This window comes from Dermochelys coriacea, chromosome 5 (assembly GCF_009764565.3).
Source record: "Dermochelys coriacea isolate rDerCor1 chromosome 5, rDerCor1.pri.v4, whole genome shotgun sequence".
NCBI classification, from domain to species: Eukaryota; Metazoa; Chordata; order Testudines; family Dermochelyidae; genus Dermochelys; species Dermochelys coriacea.
In genome coordinates, this window is record NC_050072.1 from 14973077 (window position 1) to 14992940 (window position 19864).

Below are 19864 nucleotides of genomic sequence, written 5' to 3' on the forward strand. Positions count from 1 at the left end.
ACATGCCCGAGCAATATTTTTATACTCTTCCCTGGTCATATGTCCAACCTTCCACTTCTTGTAAGCTTCTTTTTTATGTTTAAGATCCGCTAGGATTTCACCATTAAGCCAAGCTGGTCGCCTGCCATATTTACTATTCTTTCGACTCATCGGGATGGTTTGTCCCTGTAACCTCAACAGGGATTCCTTGAAATACAGCCAGCTCTCCTGGACTCCCTTCCCTTTCATGTTAGTCCCCCAGGGGATCCTGGCCATCTGTTCCCTGAGGGAGTCAAAGTCTGCTTTCCTGAAGTCCAGGGTCCGTATCCTGCTGCTTACCTTTCTTCCCTGCGTCAGGATCCTGAACCCAACCAACTCATGGTCACTGCCTCCCAGATTCCCATCCACTTTTGCTTCCCCCACTAATTCTACCCGGTTTGTGAGCAGCAGGTCAAGAAAAGCGCTCCCCCTAGTTGGCTCCCCTAGCACTTGCACCAGGAAATTGTCCCCTACGCTTTCCAAAAACTTCCTGGATTGTCTATGCACCGCTGTATTGCTCTCCCAGCAGATATCAGGAAAATTAAAGTCACCCATGAGAATCAGGGCATGCGATCTAGTAGCTTCCGTGAGTTGCCGGAAGAAAGCCTCATCCACCTCATCCCCCTGGTCCGGTGGTCTATAGCAGACTCCCACCATGACATCACTCTTGTTGCACACACTTCTAAACTTAATCCAGAGACACTCAGGTTTTTCCACAGTTTCGTACCGGAGCTCTGAGCAGTCATACTGCTCCCTTACATACAGTGCTACTCCCCCACCTTTTCTGCCCTGCCTGTCCTTCCTGAACAGTTTATAACCATCCATGACTGTACTCCAGTCATGTGAGTTATCCCACCAAGTCTCTGTTATTCCAATCACGTCATAATTCCTTGACATCACCAGGACCTCCAGTTCTCCCTGCTTGTTTCCAAGGCTTTGTGCATTTGTATATAAGCACTTGAGATAACCTGTTGATCGCCCCTCATTCCCAGTATGAGGCAGGAGCCCTCCCCTCACAGACCTTCCTGCCTGTGCTTCCTCCCGGTATCCCGCTTTCCCACTTACCTCAGGGCTTTGGTCTCCTTCCCCCGGTGAACCTAGTTTAAAGCCCTCCTCACTAGGTTAGCCAGCCTGCTGGCAAAGATGTTCTTCCCTCTCTTCGTAAGATGGAGCCCGTCTCTGCCCAGCACTCCTCCTTCATGGAACACCATCCCATGGTCAAAGAATCCAAAGCCTTCTCTCCGACACCACCTGCGTAGCCATTCGTTGACCTCCACGATTCGACGGTCCCTACCCAGGCCTTTTCCTTCCACGGGGAGGATGGACGAGAACACCACTTGCGCCTCCAACTCCTTTATCCTTCTTCCCAGAGCGACGTAGTCCGCAGTGATCCGCTCAAGGTCATTCTTGGCAGTATCATTGGTGCCCACGTGGAGAAGCAGGAAGGGGTAGCGATCCGAGGGCTTGATGAGTCTCGGCAGTCTCTCCGTCACATCACGAATCTTAGCCCCTGGCAAGCAGCAGACTTCTCGGTTTTCCCGGTCAGGGCGGCAGATAGATGACTCAGTCCCCCGGAGGAGAGAGTCCCCGACCACCACCACCCGCCTTCTCCTCTTGGGAGTGGTGGTCGTGGAACCCCCAACCTCAGGACATCGCATCTCATGCCTCCCAACCAGCGGAGTCTCCTTCCGCTTTCTCCCCCCAGACATATCATCTGGTCCACTCTCCGCATTGGTACCTGTGGAGAGAACATGAAAGCGGTTAGTTACCTGTGTCTGAGTTACTGGAACCCGGACATTCCGCTTACCTCTTCTGGAGGTCACATGTTGCCAAGCTTCTTCACTGGCCTCTTGGCTCCTCTGTGCAACCTGCTCTACATCTTTAGAGCTTTGTGCCCCTAGAAGGCTATCCTGAGTTTGGACCTTCTTAAAATAGGGGTTAAAAATGGGAAAGCCTAACAAGTCTCAGAAGCAATTGGGGAAATGTGAGACCCACCCAAAATGCTGTTCATTGTAGTGTGTCTGTATTTCACTCAGATGGAGAATGTTGCTAATACTCAGTGGCAGAGTTATACATTGGGTCAGGAAGCTCATCGTAATTCCTCAAGAATAACAATTCTTTCCCCTCTTTTTTAGAATGGCAACAAAGACAACTCCCTGGACATGTTGGGGACAGATATCTGGGCAGCCAATACCTTTGATTCCTTCAGGTAAGCTCCTTTAAAAGCCTTTTTACAAGACAGATAAAATATGACCTCTTTTGTCCTTCTCCTCAGGGTTTTTCTATAGACATGCAAGCATTGCAACTTGGAGACTGTTCTGCCTCCTCCTTCCCAGTCCCTCATCCTAAGTGCAGATAACGTGCACCTTATTTTTGCTGGAATTCAACCTAGAGGAGGTTGGTGGGATTGTTTGCACACCAAACATCTGAAAGGTGCACTAATTTGACTAGTTTAAAGAGATGTCTATGCTACAGTTGGAGCACATTGTGGAGGCATATCGCTGCCAGCTTGAATAAAAATAGCAGTGAAGACGTGGTGGCACTTGGCTGTACAAGCCCTCCCAGAATCCTGGATACATACTCATATTCCTAGCTTGCGCAGGGGTCCATGCTCCGTATCTTCACTGCTGTTTTTAACCATGCTAGCTACCTGAGCTGCAATAACACCTCCAGTTGTTGTGTAGGTATGCCCATATCTGTCGAGGAATCTTGATACACAAAAGTGAAGAGGCCTCTCAGGGACTTGGGTGAATCCAGTTGCTTGTCCATATATCAGCAGTGCGCACACGCAATTTGCATCAGTACTTGTGGCAGGAGCTCTTCAGTTTCCATTCCAGCATGTGGGCACTGAGAGGGTACTGCTCCAATCAACCATGAAAGATTAAATCAATAAAATAAACTTTCCTCCCAGCTCTGCGCTCCATTCTATGCTGTGCATAGAGCACTGCAGGCTTCGCTCTCGGGAGGGAGGTGTCCTCCTTGGCACTTTTTGATCCTGTGCCCCAGGCTATGTAATGCACATTCCAGCAGGGATCTTCCAAGCAAGAGATGAGGATTCTTGAGAGGGCATCTCCACTGCATGGACCAGACTAGCTGCTGCAGCAAAAGACTGAGGGGAACTTTTCAAAAGCTAAGAACATGTGCAGCTAAGAAGGTTTAGATGCTGCACCTTAAGTTTTTATTAAGGGCAGTTAAATGTGGCAGTGTAAAAGCTGGAGGTACCTGGTCAGGGACTGCTGGAAGTAGAAGCTATGTCTCCAGAAACAATAGCCTTTGGAAAGTAATGGGCAAGTATATATGATATGCTCTTCCCAACATGAACACATTTAATTAATAGTGCGTTCTCTGTCTCCCTTCTTAGTGGTGCAACCTGGGATTTACAGCCTGAAAAGCTGGACTTCACGCAGTTTCACAGGAAGCTCCGGAACACCCCCAAACACCCGCTCCCGCACATAGATAGAGAAGGGTAAGTGCCGTGGTGTCATCTTCTCTAATACTGTGTGGGTGTGTGCATGGGTGTTTGTGTGCACGCGCTTGGCTTCAGGGTGGGGAAACACGAATGGGTCATGTGGCAGGTATTAGAAATTTGAAGTGGAAGCTTGGGTCATCTCCTGGGAGGCTAGTGTGGAACTGTTCTGTTGCTTTGACCAGGCCAGTTTCCAACAAATATGGGGCCAAACTAAATCCCTTAGAGTCAAACATCCCTTAACTATGGGAAAGACTAGATCCCAATTCTCTGATTTGGGTCCATCTCTGGTTTAAAAAATCCTAAGGGACACGGCTTCCACCTCTTTCTCTAGCAAGATTTCCACCGTGCTAGAGTGGAACACTAAATATTCTTCATAAATTTTCCTTGCCATAATTTCATTCTATATCTCCTAGCCATAAACCTGTGTACATTATTAAACAATCCCTCTCTATCCTTGGCATTTACACAGTCTAAATGCTTTTATACTGAGGCTGTATTCCTGCATTGTTGTATAAAGCTACAAATATTTACTGATAATGTTTTCAATCCTTCTTCATAAATCAGTCCTTGCAGTCCCTTAGTCATCTTTGTTCTTCTCTTCGTTCCCTCCAGTTTATCAACCTGAGCCTCCTCCAGGTGCTAAGGTGACCAGAACTGTGAGCAGTATTCTAGGTGTGACTCACCAGTGGTGGAGAAAGAAATCGTTGCCTCACTGTTCGAGGCTTCTGCAAGTTGAGAAGTTGCCAGATCTTAATGTGGGTGGTCTCCCCTCTCCCAGCCAGTCAGTTCTGGCACCTAAACATTGACCAGTTAAGGAGCAATGCTGGCTATGGATATGGAGGCCACTACATATTCTGTATGTCCTAGTTATGGCAAGATATCAGTTGATCCTTGATGCAACTCCATAAAGTCTCCCGCAAATGGAAGGGTATAGTTTCTTTAGAGATAAGAATATAGTTACTCCAGGGCTAAATTTGGCCTCAGATGGTGCTCACTTTTGTCTGAAGAGGGATGAAAAAGTATGTTCCTGTTTAGAAGGAGTGACCAAAAGGATTAGAAATGTCTTTTATGTAATGAAGCCAGATGGCACTCATTCAATTATTCCATTTGCTGGAAAAAAATTTCAAAGTTTCAAGTACATTAAAATGTACCCCTCTAGGACTGAATGTTTAGTTAAGCATTGTATCGCAATTGGTGGATTATCCCAAGGACAGGACTTGGTAACTGTCCATTTTAGATAGCTGTGTGGAAGACCAGGGCCTCGAACTGGTGAGAAACAAAGCACGCTATCTTGCACAACTTCATGGTGCACTCAGAACATTGGCCTAGGTCTTTGTGGACTGGCGTTGTATGGAGTTTATAAATAGCATTTTAAAGAATAGCTAGAATAACCTCTAAAGCATTTTTAACTGGTGATATTTTTATCTATCTCTGTTTTTAAGGATTCTGTACAAAGGGTGCTATGTAAAAATCAAATACATTGTGCTCAAGATCTCGTGGCTCTTTTCAGACAATCACAGCCATCAGAGGTGAAAGACTTTTTATATTCATTGGATCATCTGCCCTGCTAATGCAGGATTCTTTTGCACTATAGTAGATGTGTTCACCAATTTCTAATTGGGTGATTGCATTCTTCCTATATACAGATTTACCTGATACAGTATTATTAATATTCTGCCCTGAATTGGCACGCAGTGTTGCTGGGTGCCATTAAAAAGTTGTATTGTTTCATTGCAGAGGTGGCTGGATTTCAGCCGGGCAATGATTCTGCAGTTCAGAGTTTGCTTTGGGCTCCTTTTGGATGAAAGGCACTAGACAAATAAGTCTTTAATTCTACACTATTGAATGTTGGTTTGGGGTTTCTTTATCAGAGTCCAATGTAAATCCACAGTAGCAAGGATAAAGACAAAACCCTATGCTTAATTCACCTTGTTATGCTCATTTGTTACAGGGACAGCGAGTGATCTTACTGACTATAGTTGTTCAGTTCAAAAGGATATGTCAGGAATGTTTTTGTGGGCTACTGCAGATGCATAATGTAGTTTAAATGCAGCAGGTTTTAGCGGGTGTGGACTCTGGGTGGGTTGATTGGAAATTAAAACTTTATAGTAATAAACTACAACTTTAGGCCTTGATCCTGCAGTTGGATCAGCATGGGTAGATCTGTGTGTCAACGTGGAGCCCTGTTGAAAGCGGTGGGCCACATTTAGGTGTAAGAGGCCACCCATGTGAATCTGATTGCAGGACTGGGGCTTTATTTTTGTTTGTTGCCTTTCACACAAAGTGTGCACCAAAACTCTTACCAGAATTAAATAATACAGCTGCCGAATTGAAATAAGAAGGAATAGCAGAAATAGAAAAGTGAAATGGACATCATCAATTTAACAGCTATGCTTGGGTTTGAAAATATTTCCCAATAATTGTCAGTAATACAAGTTACAAATAACCCCTACTAGAATTGAAAGACTAGAGAACAGTTTTTGTCTCTCTTTTTGAGTTTGCTTACTTTGTGCATTCTGTTTAGACACAGCTTCTCTCTCTCTATCTCCTGTATAGTCAGCTAGCTAGTCAATTTCTCCTTTTGCTTGTGTGGGTTTTTTTGTTCATCCAGGGACAGTGGGAAGAAAAACTTAAAGCTCATGTTCTGTTATGTCCACTGTGATCCCTAAGTCCTTTTCAGAGTCACTGCTTTCCAGGATACAGTCCCACATTCTGTTGGTATGACCTGCACACTTTGTTCCTGGGTATATGACCTTGCATTTTGCTGTAATGCATTTTGGTTGAATGGGCCTACCTTGCCAACTGATCCAAATCACTCTGTGTGACTGTGCTATCATCATTATTTACCTACCAATCTTTGTGTCATCTGCAATTTTTATCAGCAGTGATTTTATGTTTACTTCAGATCATTGATGAAAATATTGAACAGTGTGGGGCCTGGAACCAATTTCTGCAGAACTCCACTGGAAACCCCTCCATTTGATGATGATTCCCCATTGACAACTACTTTGTGAGATGTCTCAGTTAGCCAGTTCCTCATCCATTTAATGTGCGATTCATTAAATATTCTATAGTGCTATTTTTTTTAATCAGAATGTCATGTGGTACTAAATCACGTGCCTTACAAAAGTCTACTACATCTGCATAGTTCCCTTTTATCAATCAAACTTGTAATCTTATCAAAAAATGAAATCGGGTTTGTTTGACAAATTCTGTTTTTCATAAAAATATGTTGTCTGGCATTAATTATATTTCCATCCTTTATTTCTTTATTAACTGAATCCTGTGTCAGCTTTTCTATTATTTTTCCTGGGATTGATGTCAGGCTAATTAGTTTATAATTACAGTAATTGGGTCATCACACTTATCGTTTATGTGCTCTGGCATAACACTAGAACTCCTCCAGTCTTCTGGAATTTTCCTGGTATTCCAAGGTTTATTAAGAGAATATCAGTAGGCCAGAGATATTTTCTAGCCAAGTCTTTTAGGACTCCTGGATGTGGTTAACCTGACCTCCTGATTTAGAAATGTTTATCCCTAATAGATACTGTTTAGTATCCTCCTTAGTTACTAATGGACTGAAAAGTTGTTTATTATCTTCATGTAATATGAGTACATCATCCTGCTTCTTTCCAAATAGAGAACACTAATATTTATGGAACACTGTTGCTTTTTCTGTTTTGTTAACAAGTTTACTTTACTATCTCCACCTAGTACTTGCCCTGTAGCATTGTTAGGATTTCTTTGTTCCTGATGTTCTTAATAAACCGAAACAAAACATGTTTATTGCCCTTAGTGTTGCCATGGATTTGTCCCTGATTTCTCTTGCTTCCTTTATCGGCTTTCTACACTTCATAACTTCTAATTTATATTGATTTCTGTCTACTTCTCCTTTTATCCATTTGTTATATTATCTATTTTAAACTATTTGCAGCCTTCACTTCCCCATCAAACTCAGATAGGCTTTACCCAAAGTTGTCGTCTTCCTCAATTGTGGAATCATAGTTTATTTTTGGCCATCTAATGAAGACTTCTTAAAGAATTCAGAATTTTCATACACATTTGTCTAACTTTTTCCTCTCAGTTTTGCTCATAATTTTCCTCAGATTTGGGAAATTAGCCTTTTTGAAGCACGCAGTATATATATTACTGGTTGGGACTGTCCTTTGTGTATCTGTACTAACTGTGATCAGTCACAATCACTGGCCCCATTGAACATACATTAAATACTTGTAACCATATTTTAAAATCCAGTAATGGAAAGCACTTCTCTTTAGTTTTATTATATTTTTATTAAGGTTTATATGTATACGTCCATATAACTCGAACAAGAAGGCAGGGATGAAAACTGCTGAGCATCAAACTTATTTACACAGTATTAAGTGGTCTTTGTAGGTCCATCCCCTATCATGGAAGCTGATGAAAGCTTTGCCATTGGCTTCAGTGCCTTATAATTGCCAAACAAATTAGGCTGAAACATGTATTTAAAAAGCCCAGACTCTGAATAGGTTCTTTGATGTAAGCTGCATGAAATGTAACTTCCTCCCACAGGAAGTGAATCCATGAGACAGTCAGAATTCCTATTCCTACAGAATAGGAAAACACTGTTTTTGCTAATGTATTTGAGCAATGCTGTCAACCAGTAGAGCAGGTTTCTCTTTTCTCTTCAGCAAATCCCTCCCAGGATACCTTATGAACAGAATAGTTAAATAATGCTAGTAGAGAATGGGTCTTTTGTCCTCCCCTTGTGGCTCTCCCATATCAGAAGTCTAGCACTCAGCCACTGCCATGGGACGTAGGTCTCTGTTCTGTAGCTGATAGCACGTGGATGGACTGCTGTGCCACACAGAGCTGCATTGACTTCAGTTCAGCTCCACAAAGGAACAGCCATCTGCCCGTATGCCATCAGTTGCAGGCTCGGAGCTTTGGCCCTTTAGCTCCAGGGATAGTGGTGTATGCTAGTAAGGTATGTCTGCACTGCAGTCACGGGGCTAGCTGTCAGCACAGACTAGCTGCCCGAGCAATTACCCACGGTTCCGGGTAGGCTTGTACAGCCCATGCTGAAGCCTGTGTTGGTGAAGCAGTACTGCTCCAAAATCAAAGCTAGCTTGGGTATGTCTACATGAACTGCAGTCACACCCCATGATTGCGGTGTAAACGTAGCCTTAATGTGAAAGGTTCCAAGCATGAGTCTCCATTGCCCGAAGCTGAAAGACTAGGGCCCAAATCCTCAAAGATATTCAGGCACCTAACTCCCAGTGAAATTATTGGAAGTTAGGCATCTAAATACCTTTGAGGATCTGGCCCTAAGTCTCCTAGTTGTGCGGACTCCTTACCTTCTTACATGGAGCAGGCACTAGAGGGGGACAAAGGCCCTCTTTCTTTCCTGCTCTGGGTTACAATTAATAAAACCCTTTCAAGTGAAGAGACAATAGTTAAATAGAATTGTTTAGAGGTGGGTCCAGGCTTAGGTTTTGAGGTTTTGTTTCTGTTTTTTTCCTCACCACCCCTTTACGAATCCCAGTGCAATGGATGCATTTGGGGTGTTGCGTTAAGCTGGAATTGCGAAGAGGAAAATATTCAGATAAATGGTGGTGTGTTTTGAAAAACCACATTGGCTTAGATTTCTGTAGAAGATGGACAGTTAACATTCAGGTTTCAGAGTAGCAGCCGTGTTAGTCTTTATTAGCAAAAAGAAAAGGAGTACAGTGGCTGAATGCATCCGATGAAGTGAGCTGTAGCTCACGAAAGCTTATGCTCAAATAAATTTGTTAGTCTCTAAGGTGCCACAAGTACTCCTTTTCAGTTAACGTTCAGGAAGAGATAAAGGTGTTTCATGTGTGAATCTCCCATTTGAGCTCAAACTCTGCAGCTTTCCAGGCTCTTCTTTTTTAACCTTCTGTCCTTTTCTTTTAAAAAAAAAAAAAAAAAATCCTCTATAAATCTGACACTGACCTATGCTTGAACCAGAGATGAGTGCTGAGAATTAGCAGTACACTGGGAAATGTAAGGGATACAGACAATTGTGCCAAAGTTTCTCTCACAAAAAATATTCATGCACACAGAAACAAATAGTTATTGGTGCAAACAGATCTTGGAGAGGCATTTATCCGTTTGGCATGGATGGTTACCTGTCTGCATGTGGATGTTTTGGAGGCATGGGTTATTTGGCCCAGATATCCTCCCCATTCTTTTTTTTTTCTCCCCCATTTAAAGGTAGAAAACTAAACTCACCATCTGTGGTGGGTGAGAAACGTTAACTTTGGTTTCAGTGGAAGTTTCACATGCTCTTTTTTTATTTTTTTTGTTTTAATTTGTTGTTGTTCCTGGCTCAGGCTTGGAAAAGGGAAGCACGAGGATGGAGATGGAATCAACCTGAATGACATAGAGAAAGTCCTTCCCGTCTGGCAGGTATGTTTTGGTGGCACTGTATTGCTGATATATTGCTATTTTTCCAATTTGTTCGTATTGCTGATGAAGATGGTGCCTTCTCTTGTGCTCTACCCCCCCGTTGTTAGAGATCTAGCTGGCTATGTAAATTTAAGTCCTGTGGTCAGCTAGCTGTGATGCTTGTGTAATCCGCAAAAGGGGAGTGTGGGTTTTTGTCTGCGTTTGGGGGCTGTTTCTTTGAGTCTGCTGTCACTTCCAGCTAAGGAACATAGAACACAGAAGCACTTAGGTTCCTAAACCACAGATTCAGGCACTTAAGTCCCATTTTTAAACTTCACTTGTTCACAAAACTCCCGCTGAACCTGTAGGTGCCTAAACTCAGTCAGCACTTTGCTTTTTGCAGTAGAAGCTCCTTAAGCACCTGTTTCTGCCTCTGGACATGCGCACTGCTGCCTCATTCTAGGTATCCGGATGTGTGTCTCCTGTCCAAGCACCAGAGCAAGTCATGAACCAGGGGAAGACAGGTTCATGTTACCTAATTCACATGCAGGGCTTGATCCAGTAGCGTGCTCAGAGGCCGCCTACTAGATTGGGTCCCCATAGAGGAGTTTACAGAAAAAAGCTGGGGAGAGAGGAGGAGAGTCTTCCTTATAACATTTAGCCCAGTGGTTAGGGTACGTTGAAGACCCTGCCCAGTTGAGGTCCCCTCTCACCTGTGGGGGAGAAGGCATTTAAACAGGGATCTGCCACCTCTCAGATGAGTGCTCTACTCACTGGACTGTGGGATATTCTGGTGTGGGGTTCCCTCAGTCTCTCCTGTTGAAGCTGTTGCAATGTGGATAAATAAGTAAAGAGTCATGTGGGCCAGAGGGGGAGAGTGCGCACAAGCAGAAGAATCACTCTGTAGCCTGGTGCTTTTAGAGCACTCACCCAGGAGATAGACGAGAGACCAACGGTCCAGTCCCCTTGCTCCAATGACTCTTTTTACTTAGTTATCCACAGTGGAACTGCTTCAACAGGAGACACGTAGGGAATCCTCCTCCCAGCTTTATGCCTTAGGCATCTAACTCCAAAGAGGTTTCCCTGTTGTGGCTGGCTAGCAGAGATCTGCACCGAGCTCAGCAGGAAGGCTGGGGCTTAGCACCCACCCCTTTTGTTGGTATCTTCCATTGGCTAGTTTAGGCAGTTCCTTGCCAGTATGTTGGCTTTTGTGAATCACATTCTGAGGCACCTCCCTCTCCCCATTCATTGTATAGGGAGTTTAGGAGCCTAACTCAGGCTGTGTGAATTGCAGTGCGTTCCTGTGATTTTCTAGGAACCCAAAAGTTATGGCATTGTCATGTTCACCATCACAACATCTAAGTACCGTTGTGAATCTAGACTGTAGTCCTTTAGTTCAAGTAGCATGACCTCATGCTTGACACTCTAAAAGGCTCCAGTTCAAGTCCTGCTATTAGGCCAAACGGGGTCCCTGTGTCACTTGAAATACTCAGTGAAGCGTTTATATATGGATTATTGTCTTGAAAAAAATTCTCTAGCCCTTTCCTTTCCAGGATCCATTCTCCCCAGACACCTTTCCACTAGAATAGTTACAGCTAAACTGTCTTTGACACTCTGGTACAGAAGCATATGTGGTAAGTGGGGAGAAGACTTTCAGGTTAATAATTCCTGTTGAGTTTGCCTGCTGGTCTGTCTCATTTACGCTTCACTTGCTAGTGTCCCAAACTCGAAAGGAGTTGAGTACCTGCATTTCCTGTTGGACTCAGTGAAAGCTGAATATGTTTGGTTCCTCTCTGGGTCAGATCATATCTGAGACTTGAGAATCACCCCCTTCCTTGCCTCCAGAACTGAAGAATTAGAATGTCTTGCATGTGATGAGGTGGGTGATCCTCTGTTCTCAGCTAAAAAGTACTCCAATATCTTGAAGAACTTCCTAAACTCTGCCAATGTTTAAACCTCTTCTTCTGGAGTATTTGGCTTTTTTCACACCTGATGTGTCCACTACAAACCATTGCCTTTGAATACTTTGGCCTTAATTATTCTCTCACACTGTTCTTACACCTTTTTTAATCCATTGATTTCAATGTGTTAATCCTGATTTATGCCAGTGTCAGAGGAGAATCAGTCCTGTATGTTATATTGAGCCTTTGATAATAGCTTTACTTTGAGACATGACCTTTGCCACATGTGACTTGGAAACCTGAATTGTTTTTCAGTCAAAGACCCATCACAAAGACCTACTGTTTTAATTTGATATATCAATTTTACTTGTAGGCAGATTAGTAGAATATTATGTTTATTTCAAAGACTTGTTATATGTGCATGTATTGTCACATGTGCATATGAAAGCCAAAAGCCGTGCAGTTATTGCTATGGATTTATCGCGTGCAGCATTGACAAGCAAAATACTTACTGGCAGCTAGTGTAAGCCTGATAGATCATTGTTAACTGGATTTGAATGTAATCATGTAGCACTGGCAATGACTGGTTTGCTGTTTATCACTCTCTTTTAAATGAACCTTTGGAATATTATGCTAGATTCACAAAGATTCTTCAGCTCCTAAACCTCAGATTTAGGCACCTAGTCTAGGTTTTGGGGCTAAGTCCAGTTTTAGGCTCTATTGAAATCCACAAAACTCTTGCCAAATCCTGTACGCGCCTAAATTCACTCAGCACCTAAATTTTCAGGGTAAATGTTCCCTTGGTGCCTATGTTTCTGCCTCTGAGCATGTGCGCTGCAGCCTCAATCTAAGCATCTTGGCACCTAGGTCCTGCTTAAACCCTAGAGTGATTCATGACCCTGGAAGATAGACATTAGTCCACCTGTTTTGCAGGTGGCCCAATCTAGTAGATGTGCTCTGAGGCCTTCTGCCCCATGGGGTCCCTTTCAAAATCTGGCCTGGTGCAGAGGTGATAGTGCCCAGCTTATAATGTTCAGCCCTGTGGATCGATCTCTCTCCTGCGAGCTGCAGGAGATCCCCTGTTCAAATGTTGTCTCCCCTAGTGGCAGAGGGGGGAATTGAGCCTGGGTCCCCCACATCGTAGCTGAGTCCTCTAACTCCTGAACTAAAAGTTACAAGGTGGACGGCACCACCACCTCAACCTCCTCCTTGTCCCGCAAGCAGGGGTTCCTGTTTATGAATCGCTAGCAGAGAGAGGCACCTCCCTGCTGCCGGGAAGTAGGCTTCTAACTCCATGAGAGGTGCGGGGTTTAGCATACATCCCTCTCATGGGTGTCTCCCATTGGCTAGCTTTGGCAGCTCTCTGCCAAATGTGCTCGCTTTTGTGGATTGAGTTCTGAAATGCCTGTCTCTCCCCGTTCATTGTATAGGGAGCCTAAATGCCGAGCTCCAGTTCTGTGAATTGCAGTGTTGTTCCTGTGATTTTTTTCTAGCCGCCTAATAGCTAGACCTTGTGCCACTGAGTGTTACAGCACCCAAGTGCCTTTGCAAATCTAGCCCCGTAGTGCATAAGCATGTTAGAAAAAGCATTGGTGTGAGGGTAGGAAAACAGCTCAGGGTGGTGTGAGTTCTTCAAAATCTTGTGGGTGGCTTGTTGATAAGCACCTTATAAAATTTGTTAGTCTCTAAGGTGCCACAAGTACTCCTTTTCTTTTTGCGAATACAGACTAACACGGCTGCTACTCTGAAACCTGTTATAACAGGACAGTTACTGCTTCCTATTCATCTACCAGGACCTGTGTGTTAACAGTTCCCTGTATGGTGGAGAGAAAACCTGCATGGGCAGAGTGCTGAACTGAATGTACTAATAGGTCTCGTTTGTGGCTCTATAATGCATTACATTTTACGTGGCTAAGAATTCTGAGCTCTTTCTCAGCCTTGATAGCATTAATCAGGCATGCCAAGTAGAGGCAAAAGGAAGCTTTTCTTCCTTCTTGGTGCCTCATAAATTTTGGTTTACTTTTATGTGGGTCTGCACTGGAAATGGACCCTGAATCAAAAGCATTTCCAAACACAGCCAGGTTTTGAGGGAATTCACAATCCAAACTGAGATCTGTATCTGACAGTTGCTGTGGCCTCTACAATGGAATGTGAGATCTGAACACACTGGATCTTTTGGGATATTCAAGATCTTAATAAGTTTTGCTGGTAGAACCCATCTCTAGTTTACACAGAAGATATCACAAGAGACATCTGTGGTTTTTTGGCAATACCAATATTGTAGGCTACGTGAACAGAACAAAGATGAACTAAAAAAAGCCTGCCCCCTCAGTTTTCCTGGGTAGTTTTCCTTTCCTTTTCCCAGTTTCCCAGTCTTTTGTTCTGAAATGGAAATATTTATACCACTCTCCACTGGGAAGAGTAGGCAAAATTAAGGCTTCAGAGTGACAGTGCATTCTGCCATCTTGTGGACATTTGTATTAAGGCATCACCAAAGCAAGTGGTGATGTGTCAAATTTGTTCTCAACAGCACAGATAGATTTAATTTTCTTAGGATTTTTTTTCCGCCTTTTTTCAGTTCAGCCCCAAGCTGATCTGTTGCTTTTGGTAATAAACTGCCTTTTTTTTTAAAGGTTTCAGAGTAGCAGCCGTGTTAGTCAGTATTTGCAAAAAGAAAAGGAGTACTTGTGCCACCTTAGAGACTAACAAATTTATTTGAGCATAAGCTTTTGTGAGCTACACCTCACTTTATCGGATGCATTCAATGGAAAATACAGTGGGGAGATTTATATACTTTTGGCTCTGTCAATCGCTCAGTGGTTTGAGCATTGGCCTGATAAACCCAGGGTTGTGAGTTCAATCCTTGAGGGGGCCATTTAGGGATCTGGGGCAAAAATTGGGGATTGGTCCTACTTTGAGCAGTGGGTTGGACTAGATGACCTCCTGAGGTCCCTTCCAACCATGGTATTCTATTCTATGAAATTAAAAATCTGTTTCTTCACTTCAGCAGGCGGGTATTGTAGTTGTACGAATGCATGATAGAGATCTTGTAGGTGTTTGTCTCTGTCTGAGGGATTGGAGCAAATGCAGTTATATCGTAGAGCTTGGCTGTAGACAATGGATCGTGTGGTGTGATCTGGATGAAAGCTAGAGGCATGTAGGTAGGAATAGCGGTCAGTAGGTTTCCGATATAGGAGGGTGTTTATGTGATCATCGCTTATTAGCACCGTCGTGTCCAGGAAGTGGATCTCTTGTGTGGACCGGTCCAGGCTGAGGTTGATGGTGGGATAGAAATTGTTGAATCATGGTGGAATTCCTCAAGGGCTTCTTTTCCATGGGTCCAGATGATGAAGATGTCATCAATGTAGCGCAAGTAGAGTAGGGGCATTAGGAGACGAGAGCTGAGAAAGCGTTGTTCTAAGTCAGCCATAAAAATGTTGGCATACTGTGGGGCCATGCGGGTACCCATCGCAGTGCCGCTGATTTGAAGGTCCCCAAATGTGAAATAGTTATGGGTGAGGACAAAGTGAGGACAGATTGACAGAGCCAGAAGAGTACCCAGAAGTCTCCTACTACAGGACAGGCCCAACAAAGAAGAGAACAGAACGCCACTAGCCATCACCTTCAACCCCCAACTAAACCTCTCCAGTGCATCATCAAGGATCTACAACCTATCCTGAAGGATGACCCATCACTCTCACAGATCTTGGGAGACAGGCCAGTCCTTGCTTACAGACAGCCCCCCAATCTGAAGCAAATACTCACCAGCAACCACACACTACACAACAGAACCAATAACCCAGTAACCTATCATTGCAACAAAGCCCGTTGTCAACTCTGTCCACATATCTATTCAGGGGACACCATCATAGCGCCTTATTACATCAGCCACACTATCAGAGGCTTGTTCACCTGCGCATCTACCAATGTGATATATGCCATCATGTGTCAGCAATGCCTCTCTGTCAGGTACATTGGTCAAACTGGACAGTCTCTATGTAAAAGAATAAATGGACACAAATCAGACGTCAAGAATTATAACATTCAAAAACCAGTCGGAGAACACTTCAATCTCTCCGGTCACTCGATTACAGACCTGAGAGTGGCTATCCTTCAACAAAAGAAATTTAAAAAAAAAATCCAACGAGAGACTGCTGAATTGGAATTAATTTGCAAACTGGATACAATTAACTTAGGCTTGAATAGAGACTGGGAGTGGATGGGTCATTACACAAAGTAAAACTATTTCCCCATGATATTTCTCCCTCCCCCACCGTTCCTCAGACGTTCTTATTAACTGCTGGAAATTGCCCACCTTGATTATTACCACAAAAGGTTTTCCTCCTTCCCCCTGCCACTTCCTGCTGGTAATAGCTCCTCTAAAGTGATCACTCTCCTTACAGTAAAAAGAAAAGGAGAACTTGTGGCACCTTAGAGACTAACAAATGTATTTGAGCATAAGCTTTCGTGAGCTACAGCTCACTTCATCGGATGCATATCTGTGTGTGTATATAAATCTCCCCACTGTATTTTCCACTGAATGCATCCGATGAAGTGAGCTGTAGCTCACGAAATCTTATGCTCACATAAATTTGTTAGTCTCTAAGGTGCCACAAGTACTCCTTTTCTTTTTGTTTTGAAAGAGTGTGCAATAATGGTTGTAGTAAGTAAAAGAATAAGGTTAACCACATTGGGGTAGAAGGAGTGTTTATTTTCATTTATACAGTGCCTAGCATATTGGAGAGACTACTGGAAGCAAATAACTGCAGGATATGCCTTGTGTTGTCGAAATCTGGTGGCTTCTGGGTAATACGCAATTTGTGATGACAAAAGGTGACATTTTCAAAAAGTACCTAAGTGACTTAGGTGCCGACATGCCATTGGAAGTCAATGGGATGTAGGCACCTACGCCACTTAAATTCTTTTAAAAACTTTCCCCAGAGAGACTGCTGCAAGTAGTCTTCGGTGGGGAAAAATATGTTTTGAAGCTAAATAAATATTTTCTGTTCATAGGATCCACTTTGTTATTGCAGGGCTTTGTGGTGCTGTGTTTGCCCAGGGAAGCTCAGATGCAGTGTCTGGTTTTCATCATCCTCTTAGTTTTTACCTGGCTTGTCAGCTGCTTTGACAGAGGTAGAGGAGACCAAATGACTTGCCTGACATTGAAATATCACAGAGGTGTGGCTCTTAGCCTTAGCAGGGAGCATGCAGCATGAGCTGTGCTTTCACGTTCATTGGCAAATGCATAGGGAGTCTGGCAGGCTTGGAAATGGTTATCATTGAATGCAGTGATCTCAGCTGATTAAATTCTGCAGATGGCAAAACCCTTGCAAGCTATAAATTAACCAAATGAAAACCAACCTGATGCACAAACGGCCACATTTTGCAGCTCTCCATGTGTAGCTCTCCCCTCCGGGTAGATGCAGTTCCACAAGCAGAGCTTTGGCCACTTTCTCAAGAAAAACAATTTAATGCAATATTTTATTTCATAAAGAACAAGAATTGCACAATTTCTCTAATTTAACAGTAATAAAATCTTTCGAAACTTGTCTTATAGTATAAATACATTTAAAATATTTTTTTGACCACTTCATTCACAGCAGGGCTGTAGAAAGCATTTGTTTTAATGGGTTCTGGAATACCTGGAGTAAACCTCGCCATGGTTTCCTGGACCTTTCACACGTTACCCCCCTGTTGGTAACTTTCCTGACCCAATTCTCTCCCAGTTTTGAAATATTGGTGACCCACCAATTAAGGCTTTCTCTCCAAGAAGCTCCAACAGTTGGTGACTAAACACAAAAATGACTTGTAAATAGGATAGAATGATTTTATGCCTATTTCACAGAGTTGGAAACTGCGTCACCGAGGTTAGGTGACATAGTTCAAGGTCACAGAGAGTGAATTGCAGATCCGAGACTAGATCCCAGGAGTTCCCAATTCCCCTGGGCTATTCACCTGTCTCTCTGGCTCAGAAATCAGGGTTACAAGCAGTGTGAGAGAAGAAACTACATGAGTAGTGATAAGAAATAAAACTATGTAATCTTCGAGATTGGACTTTGCAGTAACCAGAGGAGTGAGATTCGAAAGAACTTCTCACATTCTTAGAATGCAGAGTTGTCTGTATATCATTTTACATTGCATTCCTTAGACAGGTGCAAACAATCCTTTTTGTAAATTGTTAGCTTATATATTATATCACTGTGACAGGTTGTGCTGTTGAATTGTCTATTAAAAACAATGAACATTTTCTTTCCAGTAGAGGGCACAGCATTGCAAACATTAGGGGTCTGATTCTTCACTGCCTTGCACCTGACACTTAGTTTGTCCATGTGTAGATAACTACACAACATGGAAGGCAGTGAAGAAGCTGGCCTGAGAATTTTGGTAGCTTAAAACAAGGACCTCAAGCTGCAAACAGCAGTTATTTTGGAGAAGGACAAACTTCAAAAGGGATAGATTCTCTGGGGCATCTGAGAGCTGAACTGAGTATAAATTATGCCTGCTCTAAAGGACCTGCATCTTGTTGAAACGAAGCTTCTAAAAAACTTTCAGGGACTGCCATGGGTACTGTCCCCTGTTGAGGAAGGAGTCCTAGCCTCAGCTAGGCATCCGGAGTTGGGATGGGGAGCAGAAGTGGGGGATGATTAGGAGACATCTAAGCTGAATCCTGCTCCTGCTGAGGAGTTTGGGAGTTTTGCAGATGACTTCAGCGGGGCAGGAGCAGGCCTGAACTATCAAGGCATTTTAAAGGGACAGCATTGCAACCAGCAATTAGCAGCTAAGTATCTTCTTGGCGTGGATACCTAGGGAGGTGGCTGGGCTAGTGTCATGGTATCTGTGCTAGTGAAAAAGGTACTGTATAATATTACGATACATCCTCAAAGCAGTGTATAGTTCCAATAATTGGAACACCCTAGTGAAGTATTATCGCCTGCTTTCCCATGTGGAAACTGAGTACAAAGAGATTAGGTGATTCTCTAACATCATACAAGTAAGTGGCAGAGCTGGGATCAGATCAGAGGAGTTTTGGGCTCTCCTTACTGCACACTATCCCTTTGTTTCCAAATTGAAATGTAGTAAAGCATAGCTCTCCGGTTCCAACATAGTTGTGCCATGACAGTTTTTTGGCTGCTATTAGATGGCAGTGGGTTTTTAGCTATTTCACTGTGTGTACAGCATATGTTTGTATGTACATGTTCTAGAAACCAACGATGCAGACTTGCACAGCTGCTCACAATGTCAAAATAAAGAGGCACATTTCTTTCGGTTCCCCATTTAAAGAAATGGGAAACTGCACTGTCCGTTGCGGTTTAGGCAATGGGGCCTTTAAAGGATCTGTCTCTGCTCAGTCATGAAGCAAAGATCCTCCCACCTAAATTTAGTACCCAAAAACTCCCCTCCCGGTGGAGAATCACCTGTGTCTGGTAACAGAACTCTGAATGATGATTCTGAGTCACTGGAGGGAAAGACTAGCACTAGTGTATGTCCTCAAAACATCCTGTTTCATATATGTCTGCGTGTGCACATGTTAGGGATGGTCTAGATAATATTTGGTCCTGTCATGAGTGCAGGGGACTGGACTAGAAGACCTCTCAAGGTCCCTTCCAGTCCTACATTTCCATGATTCTATGTGTGGATACATATATAGGTGTGCTTTTGTCTATCCTCACTGATTGTTTTCCCAGTCCCAAAAATTACAAAACAATCTCTGGTTTCAGAGTAGCAGCTATGTTAGTCTGTATCCGCAATAAGAACAGGAGTGCTTGTGGCACCTTAGAGACTAACAAATTTATTTGAGCATAAGCTTTTGTGGGCTATAGCCCACTTCATCGGATGCATAGAATGGAATATATAGCAAGAAGAAATATATATACATACAGATAAGTTGGAAGTTGCCATACAAACTGTCAGAGGCTAATTAGTTAAGATGAGCTATTATCAGCTGCAGAAAAAACTTCTGTAGTGATAATCAAGATGGCCAATTTAGACAGTTGACAAGAAAGTGTGAGGATACTTAACTTTAGGGAAATAGATTCAATATGTGTAATAACCCAGCCACTCCCAGTATCTATTCATACCCAAGTTA

General features: G+C 43.3%; 1 protein-coding gene across 7 annotated transcripts in view; it reads left to right on the plus strand.

Moving 5' to 3' along the window:
• CTIF (cap binding complex dependent translation initiation factor) overlaps window positions 1-19864 on the plus strand; it is a 351897-nt gene that overhangs the window by 136110 nt on the left and 195923 nt on the right. For all 7 annotated transcript variants that reach the window (XM_038402138.2, XM_038402139.2, XM_038402141.2 and 4 more), the window contains 3 exons: window positions 2154-2227; window positions 3380-3484; window positions 9823-9898. In XM_038402138.2, the coding sequence (XP_038258066.1) occupies window positions 2154-2227; window positions 3380-3484; window positions 9823-9898 (255 nt within the window). The remainder of the gene's footprint in view (window positions 1-2153; window positions 2228-3379; window positions 3485-9822; window positions 9899-19864) is intronic.